Consider the following 21,681-nt stretch of genomic DNA (forward strand, 5'->3'; position numbering starts at 1 on the left):
ACTTCGCTGTCTTTGAATGTGGCTATTTAAATTTAAATTAATATTAAATAAAAAGTTACACGGGTCACATTTCAAGTGAGTAAGTAGCCGCCAATATTGGACTCTAGTTGCCACTTGGAGATCACCCGGGCCTTTGCCTCTTGTGACCTGCTCTGCTTTGGCCGTGTTTCAACTGCTGCCACTTGCCCCCATTGCCTTGACAGTAAAGGTCACACTCCTTTTGTCTGGCCCCCTACCAGCTTTTCAGCCTCGGCTCCCAGGACTTGTCCTGCTCTGCTCTGCTCTGGGACTTGCCGCTCCCTTCTACCCCCGAAGGCAGCTTGGGTTTAGAACCTTAATTTATGTCATTAACCCACGCTTTCAACCTGAGCAAATTCTGGCTGCCTCTGGGACAGGCTTCTTTGGGTTCTGTTTGCCTGCTTCTGAAATTGGGCTCAGCTTGGTGCAGGTGTGTGTGTGAGAGAGCAAGACATACACAGATTCTTCAGTATGCGTTATGAGCTTCTGGTGGACGGAATCTTTTTTTCTTGCAGCATCTTAAACATATTTATGTGTAAATTATTACATGAGTGAATGTATGTGTGTATCTCAACCGGATGAGAAACCAGGTAAACTCATCCTCTGGAAACCAGGAGGCCCTCTTGTGGTCTTGCACAGACCTCTGTGTATGGTCTTCCTCCAGCGGACTGGTGGGGGTGGAATGGGAGGGGGACCTTGGCCTGGCCCACAGCCTGCTGCTGTTCCTGAATGCAGTGGCAGCAAGTGCTAAACGTTCTGCATCATGTAGCAGTTTCCTCTCCTTTGAAGACCCCCCTGCAAGGGGAAAAGCCCCTCAGCAACAACTTGACAGGCTGGGCATTCTGGAGATGGGAGTATCTTGAACACCTGGGGATAGTCTTTGGTAATGTGAACACATAACCGTGGAATAATGGAAATAATCAAATTTCCACTTGAAGGGGGGGGTGTATAAAAGTCCATTCAGAATGCTGAGTCAATGTGACTTCATTGACCAGGCCCAAGTCCACAGTGGACTTGATAGCCACTTCGCTCCTAAGTGCTTGTTGTTATGATCAACTTTCCCATCAATTAATTATATGCAGCTCTTTTTTTCCCACAATAACTGCAGCCAAATGGGCTTAGTCACTGGGACCAACACTGTTTGTACTGTTCCCAGAAATTTGTTTTCTTGTTTAGCAGAAGGCTCTAGACTGCAGTAACTGGGTTCGTCATTGGTGCTGGGAGTGAGGCCATTCTCCAGAGGTAAGCTTTTCTGAGAAGCCGCAGGTTCCTCTGGGAGAAAGGAGAAGAATCCTTTTAGAACCTGGACAGAGCAGGTGAACCTAAGGCTTTGTGGGGCCGCGGCACGTGCCTGCCTTCCGCTCTCTGTGACCACTGGACAGCCAGCCAGCGTGCGTCTATTCCTGGGCAAATGGGCCTGCTAAAAATAAGCAGGCAGCTATTCCAGCAGATTCAAAATAGCCACGTCTCCTCCCCACCAACCCTCAGGCAGGGCTCTGCATCCTTCTGCAGGGCTTTTCTCTGGCTTGCCTGAGTGTCTGGGGCCTCGGGAGGGGGAGGTCCTGGGGGAAGTGGCTGCCTTCAATTAGCTTGTGAGTGTGAAGGCTTTTAGACCAACGGTGTTAAATGCCACTTATATCTTGAAGTTCAGGTTTTTTACAGGAAACAACAACCTAAAAACCAGGGCAAAGAGAGTAACTCGAGAGTCTGTTCCCAGAGAAGGAAGGTGGGCATGTGGGCCTATGTGTGGATGCACAGGTGAAGGCCGCCCTGTCTGAGGATTCAGGAAAGGTTGGGGCCTCTTAGAGCACCTGTCTAGGCCTATCAGACAATGTAAAGCAGGGAAAATGGCACCCTCCTGATTCACAAGAAGTCTGTTTGAGGTGAGATTGGCTCCGGTAAGACCCTTGGAAGTGAAGGGCTGAGGAAGTGAGGGACTTCTCATGACTGGGGGGATGTGGGGGCTTAAGTCACCTGGTGCTCCCTGAGCAGTGCTTCCAGGCAGCGGTGCCTTCAGTGAGACCCCCCGAGGCTCCTTTGGATGGGGCAGCTGCTGACCCTATGGGCTCTTGGCTCTTGGCTCTGTTCTTGGTGGCGATGGTTAATATCTCTAATCACAGCCCCCAGGTAGCAAGGAAAAAAACAAAGCACCCCCTCTGCTGTCCGGGGATCTCATAACCTCTTCTCTCAATTTGTGGGAGCACTTGAGTCGGGCAGTTCCTGCCCCCAAAGGTCCCCATGGCGGAAGGGCTTTCCCGGGAGGAGCAGGGGTCCTTCTCCTGACTCTGCAGCTCTAGTCTGAGCGCGGAGTGGTGGGCACTGGGGGTCCGGGGGGGGCATTCAGTATTCCCTGGGTTGGGTGATGCCATGTCAGGGTACCCCTGTTAAATACTTTCGTAGGGGTCCTCGTGCCACAACAGCAGGAGGCATCTGCCTTGGAAATGGTGCCGAAACTGTTTCCTGAGCTGTAATTAGCCACGTAGCTACAGCTGATGATTGTCTTTAGAGGGCTGTGGAGGGTGGGTTTGGGGGCTCAGAGCCTCCATCCCTGGGGAACAAGTGGGCCGGGGTGGGGAGGGTTAGGCGGGGGGTAGAGGTATCCTGACAAGCTGCAGAGCAGTGTTGTGGCCCCAGGTGACTGGTCCTGTGCTCGGTGTGAACTAGGTCCGGGAGAAGAAGGGACGAAGTGGGGGGGCTGGGGGACAGTGACACGGGGGGGGCAGGGTGTGGGTTGTAGTGTGGATCCACTAGGGTACAGGACCAAAGCCAGGCTGGGAGGGTATGCTTGAGTGTGGGCCTCTGCCTTACAGCCGGTTCCTGGAATCTCCAGAGGTGAAACGGGGGGTCAGCTGCTGGACCCTTAGGATCAACTTCTAGTACCAAGGGGGTGAGAGGCAGTTTGTATCTTGGGTAGCAGCTCCCTCCTTACACACCTCAATTTGAGTTTGGCCTTGGGCTCTTGGTGTGTAAAACAGGAGACTGCCCTCTATGGGTTGTTAAGCCCTAGGAGTCTTTATCTTCCTCTGCCCCATTGCATGGAATCTTGTTCCTGAGATCAGAGAATTGCTGGAAGACCATGGGAATCATAACTATAAACCCTGCTGAAATGAGATTGTCTAGTTAGTAGGGAATCAGAATCTAAATTGGCAAGAGGAGAACCCAGGTTGAGATGCAGCTACACTTACTGTTGCAGGTCACCTGTTGGGTGGGACTGATCTGACTGTAGGCCATGTCACAGGCATACTGCCTTATCCTGAGAGCACCCTTTCCCCAAAGCCTCTGTTCCTTTCAGATTTTATTTTTATGCGGAAGACATTGAATACAAAGCAAAGACCCTAATGTAATCTACCACTTCTTGGGGTTTGTGCACATTGTTCTGGGAAAGTGATTCTCCAACTTGAGTGTACATTGGCATCACCTGGGTTGGGGCACCTGGCTGGCTCAGTCAGTGGAACGTGTGACTCTTGGTCTTGGGTTGTGAGTTCGAGCCCAATGTTGGGTATAGAGATTACTTAAAAAATAGAAAAATCTTAAACAACTCCCCCCGCCCCCAACCAAACAAACCAAAAAACCTGGTAGCTTGGTCTCGCCCTCAGAGATTATGATTTAATTGATTTGGGTGCCACCTTGGCCTTGGGATTTTAAAAGCTTCCCAAGTGATGCTATGTGCCACTAAGTTGGAGAACCACTGAGAGAGAAGTTTAAATCTCCCCCAAAGGAAGAGATTTTTATCTTATATTAGCAGATAAGAAAAAAAAAACTACTGGAAGTAATAAATGAGGTCGGTAAGGTTGTAGGATACAGGATCAATGTGCAAAACTGTCCTCCTCTCCCACAACTGAAAGGCTTGGCATGTATCCCTCCTGGTTTTTCAGTAGGATTATGTGGACATAGACATTCCATGTATGGTGGTCTACAGCTTTTATTTTCTGTGTCACGGCAGTTTTTCCATGTCTGTACGTGAGATCAGCCTACTTCTCTATCACTTATGTGGAATAGAACCCGAGTTCGGGTCCTTGGCTGTATGACCTTGACTTTTTTTTTTTCTTTTTTAAGTATTTAAGTAATATCTACACCCAACTTGGGGCTCAAACTCGTGACCCCAAGATCAAGAGTCGCATGCGCCACTGACTGAGCCAGCCAGGTGCTCTGATCTTGAGGTTTTTTTTGTTGTTGTTTTAATTTAAGCAGACTTCATGCCCAACATGGAGCCCAGCTCAGGGCTTGAGCTCAGGACCCTGAGATCGAGACCTGAGCTGAGGTTAAGTGGAATGCTTAACTGACTGAGCCACCAGGCACCCTGCCGACCTTGAGCTATTTTAACCTTGATGATGGCAATACATTCCAGACCAGGTGATTGAGGATTAAGTGATACAAGGAAAAGCATCTAGTGAGGTTCTGTGTTTGAATTTAAAGTTGTGAGGAGTGTCATCAAACTTTTTGCCTAGACGGATTGATAGGATCTTCTGAGCCTGGCCACTGCTTAGCTCTGCTTGATATTTTCCAGTCCCACGGATTCACTTTCAGATATTAGGAAGAAGGTTTATAGCTTTCCCCACCCCCTCACTTTGGGGCAGAACATGTTTCCCAGTGTTCTTCACTAACTCTAATGTGTTTGTGAATCCCCTGGGGGTCTTTTTAAAATGCAGCTTGTGATTTAGTAGGTCTGGGATGGGGCTATATTTCTAGCAGGTTCCCAGGTGATGCTCAGTGCTTCTGGACCGTAGACCGCCCTCTGAGAAGCAGAGTCCTAGAGCATTGGTTCCCAGTGGAAGCATAAATCCAAATTAAGCATAATAAAGCACAAACCCAGATTAAGGTATAATTCACCATATCAGTGGAGGATTTTTGGTTTTAAGAAGGCTTGTGATTTTTGCAGACGGAATAAAATTTACTGGCATGGGAGGTACTGAATTATAAGCATTCTAAAATAAGTCTGTCACAGACCTCTAAAGAGAGCTAACCCAGCTTTGCATAGCACTTAATACATATCTCAACTAATCCTCGTACCAACCATGCTTTATGAGCTGTGTCCCCAGCTTAGGAGGAAGAAAACTGAGGTTCTTATCTCCTTTACGTGTCTGCTGCCTGCTCCTGGCCCTTTAGTGTGTCTCCTGGCCCGGATCCAATTGACTTAGGTGTCCAGGTTCCTGTCGATTGATAATGCTGTCCCTCCTGCTCTCAGGATCACCTGGGAACACGGTTTGGTGCGTGGGCCTCGCAGACCTCCGCTGGCTCTCTGCTGCCTACAGGATAAAGTCCAGACTCCACAGGGAGGCCCCAGAACCCTCACTGAGTCCACTGAGCAACTTGATTCTGAAAGCATGACCAGTTCCTTGCCACTGTATGTTTTGCTGGTCCCTCAGCTTGGAGCCTCCCCCTCATCCTTTTGAATTCTTACTCCTCCTTTGTTCCAGTGCTTTCTTGCCGCATAACTGTTTGATTGACTTACGGTTTTGTGGGTAATGTGAGGGACATACATACGTGTGGTTTCACGGGTCTTTAAATATACTCCAATGTCGGGGCGCCTGGGTGGTTCAGTCGGTTAAGTGTCTGACTTGATTTTGGCTCAGGTCGTGAACTCTCAGGGTTGTGCAATTGAGCCCCACGTTGGGCTCTGCACTCAGCGGGGAGTCTGAGATTCTTCTCCCTCTCCCTCTCCCCTGCGCACTCTCGCTCTTAAAAACAAACAAAAAACTCCAATGTCACCTGAATAAGATAAGTGTTCTGGGAGTTTAGAGAACTAAAACGCTAAACACACTATCCCCTTGGGGCAGCATGGAATTTGGCATTGAGAAGTGATGAAGGAAGGGATTTGGGTCCAAGAGAAGGCTCATCTTGTTTCAAGGGAGTGTGCACGGATGAGGGAGCAAAAGGGGGCTTGTCTCCCTGCCCACCCGCCTCCAGTGGGTCACGCTCTGGGGACGAGCAAGGGGAGGGGTGCCCCTTCGAGGGGCAGGGAAGGGGAGAGAGAGCAGCTGGTTGTCTTTCTTGTGCAGTGTCATCAGGGTCCCCCTACTTGGCTCTCATAGCATCCCTCTCTCTCCTCCTCTCCAGGTGTAATTTCTTTAGGCCTCCAGGATGGCCATCCAGTTCCGTTCACTTTTCCCCTTGGCATTGCCTGGAATGCTAGCAGTCCTCGGCTGGTGGTGGTTTTTCTCTCGTAAAAGGCATGTCAGCAGCCAGGACAGACAGGTGGAGGCCAGCGCTATGGAGCTGAGGGCTGGCTGTACCATCAGAGAGCCACGCCCCAGGGAGAACCTCTGTCCTGGAGTAGTGTCCACGCCCCTCAACGTCGGACTGCTGGCGGAAAAGGAGCCGTCTACTGTGAGCAAGCCTCCCGCAGAGCCCCCAGCCTTGCTGCGGCCACATCCAACCTGTCGCAGGTCCGAGTCCTCAGGCAGCCTTCCTAACACCACGGACACGAGATTTCGACCAGGAACACGCAGAGATGACAGTGCAAAGGTGGAACTAGCCCTAACGGGTGATGAAGCTGGGTCCGTTCCTCCAGAGTGTCCCCTCCCGACCCCAAAGAGTGTTCCTTTTGCCCACGAAGTGGCCGAGGTGTGCAAGCGAGAGTCCCCGTTCAGTGCGACGGGAGGGGGGGGCTGGCAGGGCCAGGCTGCGGCCCCCCAAGAGAAGCCAAGAGAGACGGGGGGGACCGAAGGCACCGGTGACGCAGCGTCAGGAGAAGGCGTGCTGGAAGAGGGTGTGCAGTCCCCGGAGCCCGACTCTGAATCGGACAGCAGCAAGGCGCCCAGCCCCGCTCCCTCGGGAGCAGTGGGGGAGAGCGGGAAGGTCAGCCCACCGCAGACAGAGGAGGAGGAGGAGGCAGTGGGGAAGCTGCTGAGCAGCCTCATCGAATCGGCTCACACGGAGCTGATGGAGGATGACGAGCTGCTGGTGCCACGGGTCAGCGGCGGAGCCTGCCACGCAGATGGCACAGGGGGGCCAGGCAAAGAGACAGTGGAGCAAAATGAGAAGATCGAGCAGGCTGCCTACCAGATCATCTCCAGAGTGATCTTGGAGGCAACTGAAGAGGTGCTGGCCACCACCGTGGGCAGGATTGCAGATCGGGTGTATCAGGCTTCAGCTGGTCAGCTCCAAGGGCAGGAGGAGAGCTGTGTGCCGGTCTGCCAGAAATCTGCCCCGGGGCAAGATGCTGAGGAGCCTGCTCCAGCCACCAAGGAGGCAGAGGCAGCCTCCGCCGCAGATGCCACACTCCCCTCGCCACACCTGCCCGCAGAGGACCTGCCACCACCAAAGACCTACAGGAGCTGCCTGAGCAGCCCTCTGTCCAGCCCCACCAAGGACAGGAAGCCAAAGAACTCCGCACACCACATCTCCCTGGCGCCTTGCCCACCTCCAGCCATCCCCCAGGGAGAGTCGCTAGATGAAGCCCGAGTCCTGGTGGAAAATGCCGGATGCATCCCCTGTACTTCTGACACCAGCCAGGAGGCCCCTTCAGTGGCCTCTGAGCAGTGCTCAGATTCCATCAGCACTTCGGGGCTTGAAGACTCGTGTATAGACACCAACTCAAGCCCCAGGAGCAAGGCCGTCTCCCCGCCACCGCTGCTAGAAAGTACTGTACCCTTCAGCAATGGGGTGCTGAAGGGGGAGCTATCAGACTTGGGGAATGAGGATAGATGGACCGTGGATGCAGAAGCAGATCATTCGGGAGGTAGGAGGGTCTTGGATGTTCCTCGCTTAGAGGACGGGGTGGGGGTTCTCCCTTTGTCCTGTAGGCGAAGGCTGCTGGTCTGCCTCTCCCTCTGCTGCTCCTGCAGTAGTAATGATCTTCAACTCCGAGTCCCAGCTGGCCTGCAGAAAGTCGGGGCCCAGCGGAGCGCTGGCTGTCCCGAACCCCCCAAAGCCGCGGGAGCTATAACTTGGTTCGGCAGCCGAGGACCCTCCCCAGTCTTCCCGAAGGAGCCAGCTCCATGTTGGGTTTGGTGATTAACCTCCATATGCCTCTTTGCCTCTCTTAAACCTAACCTCTTAAAGGTGTTTGTAACAGAGAGGCCTCCTTAGCTTTAATTCCCAAGTCCCAAGAATGGGTGTGAACTTTTTTTTTTTTTCCCAATGGTTTATTTCCTTTTAATCATGTGCTTGTTCCCATGTCTTCACCTGCCTTCCTTCTCCAGAAGCTCTTACCGGGTAAGTGCCCAGAGAGCGGCCACAGCCTTGACACTTGAGGGAGGCTCTCGCTCTCCTGCCTTGTCGCCACTATTCCTCCGCAGAGAGCCTCCGCCATTTACTTTCTATGCAGCTGCAGTTCCGTCCCCAGGAAAGAGGGGCACTTTGGTCACGAAGTGTCCACTGGGGGTTTCGAGTGCTGACCCCAGCATAGACAGTTCAGACCGCTCACATACAGGTCAGCAGCTCCTGACCCTGGTTTCGCAGCCACCCTGGGGTACTTTCAGTTATCTCCTGCAAAGAGGCCGTGAATTCCCCGTGGGGGTCTCTGACTTGCTTGTCCTGGAGCCACTCCCTACTGTCTCCACTCCAGGAAGGTTGGGAGTCTTTAGTGGGAGTTTCACTGCTTCCAGCTGCATCTGGTGTGTATCCCACACCAGTTTTGTCACCTCTAAGATGGCTGTTGAATTAAGACACCACTGATTTCTGTACCTCTAAATGAAAGAAAACTCACCATTGTGATCATGATCATAGAAGGCCAGAGACTATAAGATGCATCCAAATTTCAGGGATGTTAGAATGTTTTTGTTTTTGTTTTTTTTTTAAAGATCTTAAAATGGGTAGACAAAAATTTTTCTAAGAATGAAGGAGTTTCCCTTTATCCGCTGGCCCTCAGCTGAATTAAGCCCATCAGCCATGTTGTGCCACCTGTAGATGGATCGTGGCAGCTACGCAGGTGTGGCGAAGGCCTGGAGTTGAGGCCTCACGGGAGAGCAGGCTGATGGTCGGGACGTATAGGGACAACAGACGGGAGGCTGGCGGTACCATCCCCTCAGCACTCCGGCGTGCAGAGCACAGGCTCCTGCCTCCCTGGCATCTGCACCTGAGTGTGCACAGCCCTCCCTGTGCCTGAGGAAGTTGAAACCAGGGGGGGCCCGGGGACCACCAGCTGAGGAAGCTGGCTTTGAGGGCGGCCTGCTAGAGTCCCGCATCGTCTGAGCCACCTCTGGGTGTCCCTGGGGTGACCCATATCGGCCAGTCCTGTACTGTCCAGAAGAGGCTGGGGCCCCTGATGTTGAGGGACAAGGTTACTTTGAAGGTGACTTGTCCTTAGCTGGGGACGGAATCTGCATCCAGACAGTACATGCATTGCTTGGCAAAGGATTATGTCCAGGGTTTGGAGAAACCATGTGGATAATAACCTAATTAGTAGAATCTCAGGAGCAATCTATTTCTGGCAGTTAAGTCGTCCATATTTAAGGTAGAATCCTTCCTCATGAGCTGGTCTGGACCCGGGATAGCCCCTCCGGCACACTTGAGTGGGAGTGGAGCAGACCACATCGATGCCAGGGTCCTGCTTCCTGCTCTGTCTGGGGCATGAACTTCAGCCCAGTCTTTTGATCAGGGGGTAAAGACCCACCATGAGCCCAGAAGAGCATTCAGAGTTGCACAAGTCAGTCCTAAGCAGAGAGAGAGGGGGCCTCCTTCATCTACTTCCAGTAGGGCCCTGGGGCAGGATAAGAATGGGGCCGTCGGATGAGCCAGCAAGGGAGGACTCTTCTAGCTCTGCTTGACTGAAGTTCACCGTCCATGAGCCAGGGTCGGGGGCTGTGGGGGACTAGAGTCCCTTGGTCTTGAGGGGCTGGTGCAGTTGGAAGGGCGTGGGCCCGTTGTGACTGGTCGGTCTCTGTGGAGGCCAGCCCTGATAGCTGGCTCTGGGGACCATTGGACCTATTGGCCTGCTCACCCACCCTGTGGACCCCCCTTCCCAGCTCACCACTTGTCTCTGCTCCAGCAGCTGTGGCTGGGCGTGGCCGCCAGTTCAGCAAGTGGGGCTGTGAGTGACAGGCTAAAATTAGGTGTATCTACACCCCCAGGCCTCCTTTCATTGGGGTTGTTCTAAGCCTTCTAGATTTCGGGTTGACAGTCACCTGCCAAGCTTGAGGAGGGGGTGTGGGGCGGGGGCCTCCTGGGATTATGGATTTGGAAGTGCTGCGTTTTTGACTGCTCTTGGCTGGTGTCTGGGTGTCTGTGCATGCTGCTTCCTCCCCTGCAGGCTCGGACGGGAACAGCATGGACTCAGTGGATGGCTGCTGTGGCCCCAGGAAGACTGACAGTTTCCAGAACGCCCAAGCAGGCTCCAGTCCTAAGAAGGTGGACCTCATCATCTGGGAGATTGAGGTGCCCAAGGTAAGGGCTGCAAGTTCCACATCCCCTCAGACCCAGGGTCATCGGGCTTAGCGGGGAGGGACAGTAAACCCGAAGCAGCCCCTGAGCAAGCCAGAGGCTGGAGGGAAAGGGAGGGCCACACTCTACCAGGGCCCAGAGAGCGTCCTGCGACGTGGAGCTCCCACAGCTGCCTTCAGGGGGGACTTGTTCTCGTCTCCTTGAAACTCACAGGCTACTCACTCTCCCCCTGGGGCTTCCTTGTGTGTGCTGGAGCTCCCATCTATTTGGAGATGCTAGCAAAAACCAAGACTGAGGACGTGGGCCAGGCGGGAGTCCCTTCGCCGTGCTCTGCTCTAAAGCTCCGCAACGCAAAGTATATTTGATAATTGAGCACAGCAAAAATCCATATTTCAGAGAGCTTGAAAAGTATAGACATGTATGAAGAAAATAACAAGCTGCTCTAATCTCACCCCCGGGAGTGACTGTGAAGACGGGTGTTTTCTTCTCGTCTTGCACCCTGTGGTTTTTAAACAACTGAGATGATGTTGCTTTAATTAATGCTTTTAAATATTTAACAATTTAATTTTCCTGTGTTATGCTTTGAAAATATAATTTTAACTGCATTATTCATTGTGTGAATGTCAGTTTACTTCACCAGTCTTCAAATCCAGGGTACCGAAGTGGTTTTGAGCTTCTTGCTGTTCTAACTTAACAATTTTATTAGCTTGATCTTGATGTTTATTGCTGGGGCTCAGAAATAATTGGCCAGCTGAATTCTCCTGGGCACCTAGCTCCCTCCCGTGGTGGAGACTTGGCTTCGTTTGAACTCTGGGTCAGGTGGGCTGCTTTGACCCCGGGGTGCTGGCTCCCTTGGTGTTTTCTCCCCCCGTGACCCCGAGAGCCATTGTACCCTCTTTTCCAGTGGTTGCAAAGGGCATGGGCAGGCAGCTTCCGGGCAGGGCCACTCCCAGGCGCCTCATGCTTTGTCACTGCCTGCAGAGGTCTGTGCTGAGGCCTTATCGTTCATTCTTAGCTCTTACTGTTCTTTCTGAGCTGAAATGCTGCATTTAGTTTTTAACCAAATCATTTCTCCAATCCTGGCTTTTGTATTCTTCCCTCATACCCTTCCTAAACAAGATTTTAAAGATATGTGCTTGTTCATTGTAATTTTGAAAGATCCTTTTTATCCTTTTGAAATTCAGTCCTAAGAACTGGTGCTTGCCCCCCCCCCCCCCCAGGAATGTTTAATAGAAAGGCAGTCCTGTCTGAAGGGCACCTCCTATCTAAGGGAGATTGGTACTTGCAGACTGGAATACTGGCACCATTGGGGATGAATCAATGGGAGATAGTCCTCAGTATATTCCTACCTCCCTTAACCAAGCCCTGTATCCTCTCCTCTCTCCCAAGTATATTTAACTAGCACCGTAAGTTTCCTATTAGCAAAGTGAGAGAGAAGAATTTTTCCTTTTTTGCACTTATCACTGCTGTCTAAATCCTACTTCTTCCCAAAGCCAGAACTGGACGAGTAAAGGAGTAAGAACCGTTGCCTGAAGGTCCTTCCTTCTCAGCTCCAATGTGTGTTCAATCCCAACATCGAATGTGTAACACTGGTCTTCAGTCGGTACTGTACACTCAGGCTTCCTCTGTTTTAACTGATGAATAGTATTTTCAAGGCCCTCAGCATATTTGTATAGTTGCTTACCTGATATAAATGCAATATTAATGCCTTTAAAGTATGAATCTATGCCAAAGATCACCTTTTGTTTTATGAAAGATTACTTAGAGGAAATAAGAAAAACGTTTGCTCTCCATGTTCTTCCAGTGCTTTGGCACTGGTTTACACTTTGTGCCGATGTGCTTTTCTCTAATATCAGTGCTCAAGACACAGTGAGGCAAATTAAAAAAAAAAAACAAAAATAAAAAACCCCTGAAGACTGATTAGAGACATCACCACTAAAAAACTACATTTCTAAGCTAGGATTTGTTATATGCAAATATTTTCTGCCTCTTCTTTTGTTCTGTTTAAAACAATAAAGTGCATTTGTATTAAAAAAAAAAAAGCTCTGCAGCTCTGGGTGCAGTGCGACGGTGTCCCTGGGGGCTCTGCTGGGGTGGGGTCATTTGGGATTGTCTCAGAGCCTGTCTTACATCATGGCTAAGTTGGGCTTCTTCTGTCTGCCTTGAGCTCTTGGCACGCCGGGCACTTCTGCAGGCCTCATGCTCCAGAGGCTCTGGGCCACTGTCAATTGGCAGCAGAAGCCCAAGGGTTCTTTCTTTGACTTTTATTTTCGCATGGAGCCTCTTTATCTTCGAACCCGGATAGACTTGAGGAGGTGGAGGAGTTGTAAATCGACCTTTGTGCTGGTGAAACCTCTCCTAGTATAGATTTGGGAGGAGAAGATTCTGGCTTTGCAGCTTTCTGGATGTGGGCCATATTGTCGGGGAAGAAACGGGAACTGCTGAGAATGGGGGTCAGACTGTAGTTCAGCCCACTTAGTAGCTGTGTGATGTTGGGTGAGTTACTTAGCCCCTTTGAGCTCGTTAACTTCATCTGTAAAATGTTGATAAAAGTATCTGTTTCAGAGCTAAGCGCTCAGAACAGTGGCAGATGACTGCTGGCATGTTTACAGTTAATGGTATGTTTGAGCTTGACCTTGGGTAAAACAAAGGTAGGTCTTTGGGAACATAGGGAATTGGTTTCCTATTAACACCCCCAGTTGTCTCTTTCTCTCTCAGCACTTAGTTGGTCGGCTAATTGGCAAGCAGGGGCGGTATGTGAGTTTTCTGAAGCAAACATCTGGTGCCAAGATCTACATCTCAACCCTGCCTTACACCCAGAACATCCAGATCTGCCACATAGAAGGTCAGTGGCAGCTGCTGGCTTGAGTTTCATTGTCTTCCCTGAAATGTAAAGCATTTAAGTCCCAATTGTTCCCCTTTTGGAATCTTAAAAGTGTCCGAATAGGAAACCCTGCTCATCCCAGGTGAAGGGAACGTGGTGCGGCGGGGGAGAGGGGCATCTTCCTTTAGCTCTCCTCTCCTGTTCAGCTGCCTGAAGGAGCCTCGGCTCCCTCCCCCAGATCTTCTGGCCAGGAGAGGCGTGGGCACTCATATGGGCAGGTTGGGGGGCCTGGGTTTAGGGTGCCTGCTGCCTCACGTGGCTTCCTTGCAGAGCAGAACGGGATTGCCCTCTGGTCGGTGAGGGCTGGGCCTTTCCCTTCTGCTAGCCTCCTCTTGCATTCAAAACATGGGCACAACGGCAGAGGTACCACTGGAAAGGTCAGTGGGTTTTAAGCCTCTTTAGATGCTTTTCTTCTTAAGGCGAAACAGCTTTTTGGCTCCGGAAAGATACACGTGAACTCTAGGAAAACTTTTGTGGAGTGGGGCATGTGCGGGAGTTTGGTTTTGAAGTTTGTCGTACCCACTGTGACTCTCCTGCCTCTATCCCCCATTTAGGTTCTCAGCATCATGTAGACAAAGCACTGAACTTGATTGGGAAGAAGTTCAAAGAACTGAACCTCACCAATATCTACGCTCCCCCCCTGCCGTCACTGGCACTGCCTTCTCTTCCAATGACTTCCTGGGTGAGCATGTGCCTGGCAGACCAGACCAGACCTTCTTGTCTCCCTTTCACTCCAATCTGCCCCAAATAAGAAACTCCCAAGACTGTGGGCCCAGAAGGGCAAGAGCTTGTTGATGCCTGTGACCTCTCACCTCTGGCCTCCTCTGGTCAGTTTGGTTCTGCTTCTAGCCTGCATTCTCTGCGGCTGGGCTCTGGGGCTGAGGTGCTGGTACAAAGCCAGACGTGCCTCTGTCCCCACTTGGAAGGACCATTCTCCTCGGGCTCTGACACCCAGGCACCTTTTGTGTTTTCAAGGCATTTGCCTAGAAAGGATTATAGTCTATCCAGGAGACTGGGTGCACCCAGACTGGCTTGGTGATGTGTCCAGGGTCCCAGGCTAACACCTCTGAGGCCTGGATGGGACCCACCTTTGTGGGCCTGGATGGGCTTGGAGTGGGTCCTTGTGTTCCTTACTCCTAGTTGAGCCAGGTCTAGTGGAGGCCCTGGTGAAGGGTTCCCTTCCCCTTCCCCTTCCCTCTCACGGGGGGTACCTAGATTATAAAGGAGCAGAAATTCTCCCCACTTGACCCTGGGATCCAGGTGGCTCTTTGGAGGTTGCTCCTGGAGTTTGGCAGGAGGGGAAGCTGACATCTTGGGGCCTCTGTGTGCTGGGGTCTCTGGGGTCTCTGGGGCCTATTGCTCAAGATCCTGCAGCATGCCTCCAGCTCTATTTGAGCCTTCTCTCCCTGGTAGGAGAATTGTAGGGTTCTGTAGGCCAGAGATGATGACGGCACTTCACATGTGGGCTGAATGTGCTGCTTTAGGAAAATTGTCTCCCTGGTGTTGGTTTGGGAGGGTTGACTTCTTGGTTCTAAATCTTGCCGCCTCCGAAGATGCTTGTGCCATGGGGGGAGGGATGGGTGTCCAGTTACTGTCCTGTGGATATTGGAGAGCGGGCTGAACCCGACTCCATGCTTTACTTCTGAACGCTAGCATTTTTTTCCCCAGCAGGCTTGGACCAGACCCACTCTTTAATTGTAAATAATTGAGCGGCTGGGATGGCTTCCTTCCCTTGTTCTCTGTGTGGCTTGGTGGAACTGGAGAGGAGATCCCAGGTGCCTTTCAACCAGCTGCACTGGGGGGAGGTGGGGAGGTCAGGACTCTTAGCCAGAGGCCCAGCCACCTGACTGGAAGGTGGCCTCAACATCTTCCTGTGTCCAGGGCACCTAGATGTTGCCTGTAACTTGACATCAGGAGAACTAGTGTCTAGGGACAAGTCATTTTGAGAACAGTCTTGGCCTCTGCTAGGGCCTTTAATGTTGGGCCTGGCCACTGAGCAAACCTACATTCCAAATCCCAGAGCGGGGATGAGTTGGGAGGAGGTCTGTGGAGTGCAGAGAGGAGGAGACAGGATGACTCAGACTGTTGCATTCTTGCTGGCAGGAAAGCAGAGTAGAGGGACCCTGCCGGACTTAGAGCTCCTGGGGTCAGCTGCAGGGCCCAGGTTGCTGGCTGACAGGCCTGGGGCCTGCCCACCTCTTACTCTCTGGTGGCTTGTTCTCTGTGGCCCCTCGTTCCCTTGCTTCGAGAGAGGCTCCTGCCCAGGCCCTACATGGTATGTACAGCTGGCTCCTCCCTGCCCAGCCCTGGGACGAGGCCTCCTCTAGAGGTTACTCTTGGCATTGCAGGACAAGGGCCGCTGGAGTACGCTTTCCATGGCTGAAGTAGTTGACCTTGGGCTTCTGCCATTTGGGTGCCGTGTCGCTTTGGGCTGCCACGCCCTTTTCAGAGATGTGCCAGCTCAGAGGTTTGCCCTGGGGCCTCTGGGCTTACCTCAAACCTGAGAAGGGAAGGATCGCTGCAGTGCCTGCTGCCCCTTCCCCTTCCCTACAGCTCATGCTCCCTGATGGCATCACTGTGGAGGTGATCGTGGTCAACCAGGTCAATGCCGGGCACCTGTTCGTGCAGCAGCACACGCACCCTACCTTCCATGCACTGCGTAGCCTGGACCAGCAGATGTACCTGTGTTACTCGCAGCCCGGAATCCCCACCTTGCCCACCCCGGTGGAAAGTAAGTGCTGCCTGGGGCTCAGTTGGGGAGCCTTGGGCTCTGGCCAGGCCAGGGGGAGGAGTTTTGGGAGTGGCCTATCCTTCCTTTGGTCTTGACCCAGGAGGAGGATGTTCTGGGATCCTTCACATGAACAGCATCCCTGAGTTCTTGCCATCAGCGTGGAGTTAGTCTGGGCTGAGTTTCCCAGCTTTCCTAATGGAAATGGTCTTTCCACTGGCTGACAGAGTCCCATGGCGTTGGAGTGGGTTTTTGACACATGAGTTCAGATCCCAGCTCTGCCATTTATCTGTTGAATGGGGCGATGCCCACTTGTTTCAGGAATCAGGGTTGGATGTATGTGTGTTATATGTAAAGTACCTGATCCAGATGATGGTTTTCGGAGACGCTCCCTGAGAGCAGTAGACCCTGCTGTGGGGTGTCTCACCTCCATGTGACAGATGAGAAAACAGGCTCTCAAGTCAGATGGCTGGCCCAGGTGATACCTGAGCAGGAACTGGGCTCTAAACTCAGTTGTGCTTCTGAGTCTGTGCTTTATCACTTTTTCTTATTGCTCTTGTTGGCAAGAATCCAATGTCAGAACATCTCTTCACCCACCCCTAGCAGGGACTCCTACCCTGGAGCACCCTGATGGGCTTTTAAGGATTTAGGGAAACCTTTGTAGCAGAAATAAGGATTTAATTGTCATCAGAGTCTCTTAACGTTGCTTCAGTCCATCAGTGAGGACCAAACGGGTCTGAGAGGACTGTACCAGGGGCTCCCTTTAAGGGTCAGGGTGAGGACATGGTGAGGTCAGCTCTGTGTGCAGGCCCTCACCCCGTAGTTCCATGTGTCCGGTCCCTGCTGCCGTGGGGCGGGGTAGGTGACTGCTGACGCACTTGCTCCCTGGCCATGGCTGCCTGGGAGGCCTGTGTTCTTGGCACCTTCCTGAAGCAAAGGCTAGAAGAGGCGGCCTTAAGCCTAGGGGTCCTCTTCTGATCATTTAAGAGTCACCATGGGCCGGAACAGGCTAACAAGATCTGCTGCACTTGGGAGGTTCTAGATTCTTTATGGGACTTTCCCTTAAGAATGTAAGTCCCCATTCCCTGAATTTTGGATTTTACTTGGTTCTTGGTTTTTTTTACTTTGTTCCTTCTGGTCAGTCCTTGTTCATCTCAGGCCTTAGGTTTCAGAGAGTAAGTGGATCTGGAAGAATGCTTTTTGGTCTAGAGAGCTTTTGGGTGGCATACATGGGAGGCCAGATTTCCCACGTTCAGGTCCGTCCCTTGGCGCCGGTCTTGGCCTCCAGGGCAGCTTTGGAGACTCCTGGCTATTTCCCAGCCCTGTGGAGGCACAGGCCTCTGAGAAGTAATGTGGGGAGGTGGGTAGCATCGACCGGGGTGACCCTTGGTGCCCTGCCCTAGGCCAGGAGTATCCACACGCTCTCTTCCTGACCTGCAGTAACGGTCATCTGCGCTGCCCCTGGCGTGGACGGTGCTTGGTGGCGAGCCCAAGTGGTGGCCTCCTATGAGGAAAGCAATGAAGTGGAGATCCGCTACGTGGACTACGGTGGATATAAGAGAGTGAAAGTGGACGTGCTCCGGCAGATCCGGTGGGTCCGCACTCCTCAGACATGTACACACCCCATGTGTCAGGGGATGTGGGATTACTGCAGAGCTGGCTCAGTTCTACCAAGCCTGGGACATAGGTTGACTCTTCTGCTGCCTACTCTGATAGAAACAGACTGCACTGCTTGCCTCAGCTAGAAAGGCCTGTCTTGGGGCAGAGGTCCCTCAAGTATCCTTAGGGCAGAAGTGAAGCAGGCTTCTCTCTGGGATCTTGATGCCAGGAGTCCCTCTGAGGTCAGGCTGCTGCAGGGGGGGAGGCCTGCATTCAGACATGCTGGGAGCTGCGGCCTGCTGCCCATCATATATGCCTCTGCTTGGTTTCGTTTTGGGTTTGCTGAGGGCTCACAGCGCTAAAGCACAAAGTAAATATTGGCCTGAAATGGAATCAGCCTTCAGGTTCATAAACAGTGTTCCTTCCTTGCCTTTCTAGATCTGACTTTGTGACTCTGCCATTCCAGGGAGCAGAGGTTCTTCTGGACAGCGTGATGCCCTTGTCAGGTAACAGATGGGGCCCCTGGCAAGGTGGGAACCGTGGTTGAGAGTATGTCTTTCTCCTTGAGAGCCTTCGTTTGTGCCTGGGGGACTTAGGCTAACACAGCTTGCTGCCTCGGTCAGAGTTTGACTGGATAGGTCTGGGCCGAGGCCCGAGGACGTGCCTCTCTAACAAATACTCAGCTGATGCCACCAGTGCTGCTGGCCCATGGACCACCCTTCCAGGGCCGCCGTTCTGGACTTTCCCCAGGCCACCAATTCGGAGAGGTTTCTAACACAGGACGTAGCTGAGACCCAGGGTCCTAGCATCCGTGGCCGAGGGTAGGTGCAGAGGCACGCAGCACTGCTCATCTGGGCCTCTGCCCCTGGGGCACCGTGGGGACCGTGCTGACACTCACGGGTGTGGTATCCTACACTGACCCCGTCCCCAGACGGAAGGGACTAGCGGAGTGATCTGGGCGAGTTAGCCTCGCGGGTTTTCTAAACCCTCTGGAAAATGGGATGGTGTCTGTCCTTCGGGCTGGCCAAAGGAATTACATAAATCCGGGAACTGGTATGTGGACGGTGGTCAAGTTGCAGCTGCCCATGATGAGGAATTTGGTATTTGTAGGTGATAGTCCACTCATCTTGTTCTGGTCTGCATCCGGGAAGTGCTCTGGAGACCCTGCAGGCTTGCTGCAGTCTGGGCCGCCCGAGTGCTGGGCGACAGCCTCCTACTGTTTTCCCGTATTGCTCTTCTGTGGTTCCATCCATTTCTGTCCGTCTCCGCAGTCTGTCCAAGCCCAGCTGCAGTGCCCCCCCGTCACTCCCCCCAGACCTTTGTGGCCCTGTCTCCCCATCCTGCTGTTTCTTGCCTCGGCTGTGTGCTTGCGCCTAACCGTGTGAGGCGGTGGGGGGTGCCGCCCCGTGCCTTGCCCCGCCGCGCTCTGTGGCTTCACCTTCGTCGGGTGTCACCGGAGGAAGGTTCAGCCTGGTCAGCGCCCAGATGAGGTGGTGGCGGCAGCAGCGTTTCCCTTGAAGACAGAGTTTCTGTCCCTTTGCTCCTGTCCCCCGGCAGTAGCCTGTAGCAGAGCCCCTTTGAGTGTACCCGCTTAGAGCCCCACGGAGGCCTGGCCTCTGTCCCTGCCACAGGTGGCTCTTCCAGATGGAAGTTCTCCGGTCCCTGGAGGCATCCGCTCGGAAAACCCCTGGAAGCTGTGTGAGCAACAAGAATGCTTTGCCTCCATGAAAGCCTAAATGCTGCCTTTTCCTTTTAAAGATGATGACCACTTTTCACCTGAAGCGGATGCAGCCATGAGCGAGATGACCGGAAACACAGCGCTGCTGGCTCAGGTGTGTGCCTGGGAGGCGGGCAGGCTGGCCAGGGTCTGTCTGAGGAGCCTCCTGCCTGGCTTTTGTGCAGTGCCTCCCGGCCTCTTATCAAGGATCTTGGATTCTTGGCAACTGACCTTTGAATTCCTTTCTCCTTTGTGGCTTGGACCCTGGGTTGGTCAGCAGTCTTTAACGAGGGGTGCATGGGCGGGGGGGAGCTTTTAAACATGCTTGCTTTCTTCTGTTGGTTTTCTAGGTGACAAGTTACAGTCCAACTGGCCTTCCTCTAATTCAGCTATGGAGTGTGGTTGGAAATGAAGTAAGTTCTGTTCTTTTCCTTTAAGTTATTGGCCAGCAGTCGCAGATTGATTTGGAGCTGATTCTGCCATTGTATCCTCTTGAGCTAATCAGAGGATGTAACTGTAGACCAGTGCACCACCCCCCCCCCCCCCCACCTCGGGACATTTAGCAATGTCTGGAGACATTTTTTTGGTTGCCCCAGTCGGGGGTGGCGATGCTAGTGGCATCTGGCAGGTAGGGGCTGGGGAGTGCTGTTGAATCTCCCACAGTGCACAGGACAGGCCCCACAACAAAATGTCAGTGGTCCTTCCTGGACCTAGGCCTTTCTGGACCTTGTGTCCACTGGGTTTTCCACCCCATTTCACGGTGTTAATGCTTAAATTTCTTTAGTGTACTGAAAAGCCCGCCTTCATGCCGACAGAACATTCAGTAAATGCCCTCATTGGCCTAGAAGGGTCCTGTCCCCCACCCGCCACTTCTCTGGTGCCCGGCATGTGCAGTGGTCATCTGGGACCGAGAGAGGGAGAACCGTCGTCGGCCTGACAGCCGGCCCCGAGGTGCAGTGGGTAAAGCTCTTAAGGGACTTTGTTTTCCAGGCGGTGTTGATAAACCGGTCGCTGGTGGAGCGAGGCCTTGCTCAGTGGGTAGACAGCTACTACGCGAGCCTCTGACCCCCGTCTCCCACAGACGCTTCTGGAGTCTTTATGCACTGTTGAAACCAGGCTTGGCGCTGAGGCAAAGACACTACATCGAAATAACAAACGTTATCTTCCCCAGAAAGTCGTCTTTTTTTTTCTCCCCCCCACATTGTAGTCATGTTGAGAAGTCTCCTCTTTCAGACAAGGAAGGAACCATGGGTTCTTTCAAAGCCATAGGATGCTGTTTAACAAGCCAGTCAGTTTAGGCTGGTTCCAAGCCTTTAAAAAAAAAAAAAAAAAAAGTGAAAGTAAAACTGTCTCAACCAGGTTGTCCTTGACCACCTCCGTTCCCATCTTCCTTCCTACCTGCTCCCCTCACTCAGAACCAAACCAACTGCAGCAGACGGACCAAGGGATGTGTTGCCTGAGAGGGTTTCTTTTCCTTCAAAATCTTTCTTCAGGGAGCAAGACATGAAATCACTAATTGGTATTGATTACTTGTACAGCTTACGTCAACAAATTTATGATGTTTGGCCAGTTTTTATAAACTTCATCTAGGTCTCTAGGAAGGCAGACTTTTTAATGCATATGTAAATACGAAGCAGTCAGATCTCCGGCCTTGGTCCGTGAGGGGGCAGGGGCGGGGAAGGGTTATCTTGCCAAGCCTGGTTGTAATTTGTAACCATTTTCTATTTGTGCAAACTCTGTAAATATATGTTTAAAAAAATGTAATATTTTGTATAAGATACACTGGAGAACAAAGGGAACTCAAGATTTTTCCACACCCCACATGATCAGTGAGCTACCCCTGCGGGCTCCTGTGGCTTCCAGCACACTGGACAGGGTGACTGTAGGGTATAGATTGTGAGCTGGGATTTTTTTTTTTTTCCTGTACAAATTTGTTAAAAAAAAAAAAATCAACTCATTTGAATTACCTTCCCGTGGTGTGTTTGATTCTTTTTTTTAGACTGACTTTTAGCATTGGGCTGACATAAGAAAGTAACTTAATATAAATCTTGAACTGTGTACATTGTAGCTTTGAGTCCATTTCTTCCAGGGTGAGAGGGTTGGGGTGGGGAGTGAGGTGGTGCTGAGTGTGGAGGGGCCCCATCCAGAGGAGCCCCTTTAGCCAGAAACTTCCATTTTTTCCCTCTCCTTGCCCCACAAGGTGGCAGCCAAGCTTCCCTCTGGCTTCCCCCAGTGAGTGTCTCAGATAGCCAGGCCTGAGTTTAAAGCACTGATTTCCACAATTCCTTGGGCGTTCTCAATAGATCTTTGAAGTTATGTCATCTGTTGTGGTGGTAGGAGCAATATATGCCTACATGGGGAGAGCAGAGTGAAGTTTTGATTTTTTAAAGATTTATTATTTTTTAAGATTTT

At 52.1% G+C, this 21,681-nt stretch overlaps 1 protein-coding gene across 2 annotated transcripts in view; it reads left to right on the forward strand.

Annotated features, from left to right (window-relative positions):
* Positions 1–21,237, forward strand: part of AKAP1 (A-kinase anchoring protein 1) — a 34,085-nt gene extending 12,848 nt beyond the window's left edge. For both annotated transcript variants that reach the window (XM_028093011.2, XM_028093010.2), the window contains exons 2-11: positions 6,076–7,699; positions 10,211–10,344; positions 13,060–13,186; positions 13,780–13,907; positions 15,779–15,956; positions 17,394–17,544; positions 17,991–18,058; positions 19,311–19,384; positions 19,620–19,682; positions 20,260–21,237. In XM_028093011.2, coding sequence (XP_027948812.1) covers positions 6,100–7,699; positions 10,211–10,344; positions 13,060–13,186; positions 13,780–13,907; positions 15,779–15,956; positions 17,394–17,544; positions 17,991–18,058; positions 19,311–19,384; positions 19,620–19,682; positions 20,260–20,334 — 2,598 coding nt within the window. In that variant the 5' untranslated portion in view covers positions 6,076–6,099 and the 3' untranslated portion in view covers positions 20,335–21,237. The remainder of the gene's footprint in view (positions 1–6,075; positions 7,700–10,210; positions 10,345–13,059; positions 13,187–13,779; positions 13,908–15,778; positions 15,957–17,393; positions 17,545–17,990; positions 18,059–19,310; positions 19,385–19,619; positions 19,683–20,259) is intronic.
* The last annotated feature ends 444 nt before the right edge of the window (positions 21,238–21,681 follow it).

This window comes from Eumetopias jubatus, unplaced genomic scaffold (genome assembly GCF_037043125.1).
Source record: "Eumetopias jubatus isolate StellerSeaLion01/CBP00866 unplaced genomic scaffold, mEumJub1_p1.0 scaffold_10, whole genome shotgun sequence".
Taxonomy (NCBI): domain Eukaryota; kingdom Metazoa; phylum Chordata; class Mammalia; order Carnivora; family Otariidae; genus Eumetopias; species Eumetopias jubatus.